Below are 6,171 nucleotides of genomic sequence, written 5' to 3' on the forward strand. Positions count from 1 at the left end.
TTCTTTCTCCCTGTACAAAGGTCTTTTAATCTCTCTCTCAATAGTCCATTTATTACATCATTTTATCACATTCATTGAATTCCCTCTTATTATAGTGTATCTCCATTTACCTTACCATAGTTTTATCTCCATTTCCCAATTCCCTCCGATCATAGTTTTATCTCCATTTTCCTTACCATAGTTTTATCTCCATCTACCAAATTTAGAGACCTTGCAATAATGACTTCAATGAATTGTCCTCAGTTCAATTTATTACATCATTTTGTATGACATGCATTGAATTCCCTCCGAATTCGAACAACTCTTCCATCTTATACTGCAAATCAGTATTAAAAATAGGGGGCTTTCAAACCCTAGTTGTGACTTACAACATGCGTGAGCACTATCCAGAAAGCCGTCATGCCACTTTTGACTTAACATAGACAGTAATTTATATAAGGGTGCAGTTTGCATACGGATAGATCCGTAGGTGTGGATGTAAGGTGCACCTTCAAATTTTATCATGGTACATAATTTTGATATAAAACGTTTTTTGGATTATCGAAAAATCTATTTTTATATCTAATTATAAAATTTTTAATTTAAAAAATGGTTAAAATCAAGTAGATATATAAACATATGAAAATCTTGAAAATGGACGGTATAGATAATATGTTGTAAAATGCACTATTTCTGAGATTAAAATCTTTTTATTTTTCATAGTCATATATCTTGATGTTGAGATGATCAAGCAAAGGGTTTTTCAATATTAAAACTACTTTTTCTGTTGGATTTTTGAGGGGCATCCGTAGTTCTACATTATAAGGTAGCATCCTTATATAAACTTTTTCCTTTATATAAACTTTAAAATTTGGGCATACACTTAACTTGGCCAAAACTTGTCTTGTCGATGGGGCAATGCTGAGTTATTCGGCCGAGTCTGAGTGGCCTCGGCCGAGTCTCAAGACCGTCTCAAAACGGAGCTTTTAATCAACTCTCGCCAGTCCCCAAAATTCCTTACAAATAGAAGCCCATTCAAACACCCCATCCCTCACTTTTCCATGCAATTTTTCATGGTTCTGGCTTGCCCTTCAAAAGTCCGTCTATTCTTTTCTCTCCAAATCTCCCACACTACAGCACTTCTCCCCATTTTTAAATACATCTTTCCAATTCCATTCATATAACCAAATATTCCCCAACATTAATACCTCCTTCTCTCCCCATTTTTAAATACATCTTTCCAATTCCATTCATATAACCAAATATTCCCCAACATTAATACCTCCTTCACAGGTTGTGGGACAATTAATTCAACCTTCACTACCTCACTGGCCCATCCCCACAACTCCTATGCACAAGAATAATTTTTAAAAATAAATGGTCTCTTCTTCAGCTTTGCACATCAAACAAATGTGAGTATTAATTTTCCCTACTCTTCGAAGATCAATTGTTAATGATATATGGAGACATAACAACCACATAAACTTTTCACCTTATTGGGTAGTGGCAATCTCCAATACACGTCCCCTCTAGTTCACTCCACCTTTGGCTATCATTAAAATACAAGGCATAGGGTAGCGCGGTGCATGTTGTTGCATATGACATAGCTTCGATTGATGATATTAGCGATAGTGTCAACACAAAGTTAGAACTTTAGAGACATCCTTTATAATATAAATATTTTAAAATTAGCCAAACTAAAATAGAATATATAGAATGCAAATTTAGTAATTATAGAAGTATAAAAAAAAAACTAAAAATAATGGTCAAGAATATCTAAAAGAGATTATTTTTATATCTTGAGCCAATATCAAAGAGATTGAAGAAGTATAGAATTAAAACTGGGTGGATGAAGTGGGCATGTGCTGTAGGACTCTTATATGAATACCGCATACTAGTGAAAATGAAAGGAAAGTTCTATTAGACAAATGCATAACCAACCATGTTTTGAATGTAGGAGGGTTAAAAAACAATATATCCATAGAATGAGTGTCGCCGAGATAATATATTGAGATGGATGAGCCACATGCCAAAAAAAGATAGAGTTCAAAATAAATACATCTATGGGAACCTAAGGATGTCTCCAATAGGCGATAAGATGAGGAAAAATAGACTTAAGTAGTTTGTTTATGGGCACGTTGACTTGGAACCTCACCAGTTAGGTGGGAAGATTTAGTTTAATAAAAAGTGCCAAAAGGACAAGATGAAGACCCAAAAAGATATAGATGCAAGTAATGATTAGAAATATTGTGAGTTATGGTCTCATTGAGGGTATGACCCTTGATAGAGTGGAATGGAGGAACATGATTCATGTAGCTAACTCCAAGTAGTTGAGATAAGACAAAAATGATAATTTCAATCACTGACCAAGCACATATCCTACTTACCAACTAATTATTGTTTAATTATTTTTGATATTTTGCTTCGTAGAATAGTTAATAATTCTTCATAGTAATTTTTAAAAAAATGAAAAAAAGTGTTATTTCTCATTTGATATCATAAAAGTATTGCCTAGTTTGTCTAATTTTTTAAAGCAAAATAATACAATATTTATCTCTTTCTAAGGGCTTTAGTTCCAAGGAAACATATAGTGTCATGATGTTGACGCTTCAAGGGTGCATAACGACTCTTCCAACCACTGAAATTTAATCTGAGAAGGTTACAAGGCCATAAATTGATTTGGTTCTTTATTTTATTTTTCCCTACAAATTCTCTTTATCTCAAAAATGAAGTGTAGATTATTTTCATAGGTTGCACGGAATATAAAGAAATATAAAAATTACATATTTTGAATAAGAAAGACCAAATTACCCTTAAATGTTTCAGCGTATTTTGACACATTTTTATTTAATTTTTTTTTAAAGGAAAAGTTTATATAGAGCCCACGCTCTAAACAATCAAATTTAAGCCTACCCAAAAAATTTCTCTAGAAGAGGTTGTTTTGATGCCTAAATATCTTGAAATTGATCATCTCGACATCCAGATGTATGGACATGAGAAAAAAATAGATTTCAAGTTTTGGAAATAGTGTATTTTGCAAGGCATTTTTAGACCGTCAATTTTCAAGATTTTCAAATTTTCATAGATCTATCAATCTACACTATTTTTGAAGCTTTAAAGTTTATAAATAAATATGGAAATATATTTTAAGGCTATCACAAAGATTTCCAGTAGTGAAACCATATTTCTTGGTACTATTGTAGGTAGGCTCTTTTTTTATTGTTTAAAGCGCTCTATACCAACCGCATCTTTTTTTTAATGGGTCTCTCAGTTTTAGTTTTTAGATATATAGATGTCCCAATTTCATATGAATAATATTAATAAATAAAAATAAAAAATAAAACCAATTTATGCATCTTTTTTTTTTTTTTGAACAACGGTAACCATTATATTGCTCCAATTTCTTTTTCTCATGATTCGTAAAAAAAGTAATATGTAATCAATTTCATATATTTAGTAACTTTGATTAGTAAATTGTATCCTTGAACAAAACTTGTTTAAAATAAGGGTGCGGTTTATATAGAGCCTTCTAAACAATCATATTAAAACCTACTTTCAAATAGCGTCGAGAAATGTGGTTTCAATACTGAAAATCATTGTGATAGCCTTAAAATATATTTTCATCTTTATTTAAAATTTTAAAGCTTCAAAAATAGTGTAGATCAATAGATCTATGAAAACTTGAAAATTGACGGTCCAAAAATGCATTACAAAATACTTTATTTCTAAAACTTGAAATCTATTTTTTTCCTCATATTTATGCATCTTGATGTCGAGATGATCAATTTGAGGATATTTGTGCATCAAAACAACCTCTTTCAGTAAGCTTTTTGAGGTCCCCTCTACTTTGATGGTTTAGAGCCTATGCTCTATATAACCTTTTCCCTTTAAATAATTCATCTGTAAACGCTATTTATTTTTTCAACTCTCTTCTCGTTCCTTCTGTCGAGAACATTCTGCCACTCAAATAGAGAAAAAGAATGAAATTATGCCACTATTTCAAGATTGCTCGTAGTCTATTCTCTTTTCCCTATTCTCTCTTTGTTGATTTCTCTAGAAAAAGATGGCTAAAGGGAAACGGAAAAAACCTAATATTAAGGAGGCATGTAGATCATAACTATTTTTTATCAGATTGAAAATAGGATGGTTAGAGATATGTCATTAACTAAACACAATGTTCAAAATAAAACATTTTGAATATTATGACATATTTCAACCATTAAATACTAAAAATGATTGGGACCTTCTTGTGACATAGGTAAATATTCGCATAGTATATAACCCCTTTTTTATTCAAACAAGCCTCGAGCCAGCTCAAAATTGCACATTCGAACAATTCATGCCCTCCCTAAAAGAGATAATTCTAAGAGAGATCACAACTTCGAGAGAGAGAGAGAGAGAGTGAGACTACAAGAAAGGAGCTTAGGGCTAGAGAGAGACAACCCATAAACGTAGAGAGAGAAAACCCTCAACAAGTGGAGAGGGAAAATACGCTAGCGGGAGAAACCGGACCAAACTGTAGAGATAGTCTAACCAGACTCATCATCAACATTACCATCACCCTTACCCCTATAAGCTTCCAAAGCCTCTCCACTCAACCTGCAAAGGCTCCACTGCTGCATAACCTCAGCCCCCATCTCCTCATAAAACTTGATTGCATTCACATTCCAATCCAAAACACACCACTGCATTATCCCAAACCCCATCTTAACAGCTTGCCCTGCAACACTCTCCATTAACATTCTTCCAAGCCCTCTCCTCCTGTAACACTCTCTCACAAACAAATCCTCCATATAAAACCCAGGTTTCGCCAAAAATGTCGAATAGTTCTGAACAAACAGCACGAAACCAGCAACCACTCCATCTCCATTTTGTGAGGAAGCAAAGGTTTTGGCCTCTTCATCTTCAACAGGTGGATCGAAAACCAGCTTCTTGAAAATTGGCTTGAAAAACTGGTTTTTGTCACATGGGTTTTGTGGAAAATCACTGAAAATCTCAAGAATGAATACTGTGGTTCCCTGAAATGGAGGAGAGGAGAAAAGAGTTGAGGAGAGGGAGTGCTCTGTTGCTTGGAAGAGGTGGGGCATGTGCTCGAAAACGGCCATTTGGTGGATGAGTTTCAGGAGGTGGGGCACATCCTCGGGGACGGCAAGGCGGATTCTCGCCACTCGGCTTTTCTCAGTGGGTTCTCCGGTGGATTGGAGGACGTTTTCTAGGGACGAGGTTGAGGCCATGGATGAGTTGGGGTTCTCTCTGTCTCCCCCTCTCCCTCTCTCTTTAAATATATATATATATATGAGAGACAGTTGAGGCTCTGCGATTATGATTCCATGAATTTGCTCAGCTTACTCAAAATTCAAAAGCGTCTTTATTTGCCCATGTCACCGCCTCAAACAATGCAATGTACTTTGAATGGATGACCATTTGAACATTGTTCTACATTATTTTACTGGACTTGCTCTCTTTTTGTTTTTTGTGTGTGTGTTAATGAAATCTAGTATCAAAATTAAGTACTCTTCCTTCATCCAATTATCAGGAAAATGATCTATGCAATGGTGTATAGTAGTATAATGCAACCAAACCATATTTTTGGCATGTATGTTCTCAAATTTTGCGTAGACATTCTCTTCATCCTCATAGTCAATCCTACAAAAAAAAATTCAATTTGTATCCTAGATCAAAATTAGTACCCATCCAACAATGAATCTCGACCATCCATTTTTGTGAATTTCAATATCTAGGCCTTAAAAAATTCAAAATCACTTTTTTTATTTTTAACACTATTAATCTAACGATGATAACGCTATATAAACATTTTGGGAATAAAAAATTCCTTTTAAGACCTAGATCTAACCATCTCAATAAAATGGACAGCTTATATTAATTGGGTTAGAATGAAAACTTTTTAGAGCATTTTTTCAAACAAAAAACTTTGTGATTGTTCTTCAAAATGAAAAGAGTGTACATGTAAAAATTTGTGTCAAACAAATGTATTTTTGAAGATGGTTGCATTATACTAATACACAACCGAATCATTCCCCTATCTTAAATGCATTGGGATTGAAGTGACTGCTGTCTTTCTCCCTCTCTCTATCAATAATGCAGTTGTTACTAATTCAATGTATTAGAAATGAAAGAGTTTAAATGAAGGGTGTGGTTTCTATAAGCTTGCAACCTAAAACAATCCAATTA

General features: G+C 33.8%; 1 protein-coding gene across 1 annotated transcript; it reads right to left on the bottom strand.

Moving 5' to 3' along the window:
- Positions 1-4,253: 4,253 nt before the first annotated feature.
- On the bottom strand, positions 4,254-5,392 carry LOC18427556 (GCN5-related N-acetyltransferase 8). The gene has a single exon (XM_006836605.3). The coding sequence runs from the start codon at positions 5,211-5,213 to the stop codon at positions 4,509-4,511; it is 705 nt and encodes a 234-aa protein (XP_006836668.2). The 5' UTR covers positions 5,214-5,392; the 3' UTR covers positions 4,254-4,508.
- Between the last annotated feature and the right edge of the window lie 779 nt (positions 5,393-6,171).

The sequence above is a fragment of the Amborella trichopoda genome, chromosome 10, assembly GCF_054954075.1.
Source record: "Amborella trichopoda isolate Santa Cruz 75 chromosome 10, AtrichopodaSantaCruz75HAP2 v2.0, whole genome shotgun sequence".
In the NCBI taxonomy this organism is placed as follows: Eukaryota; Viridiplantae; Streptophyta; class Magnoliopsida; order Amborellales; family Amborellaceae; genus Amborella; species Amborella trichopoda.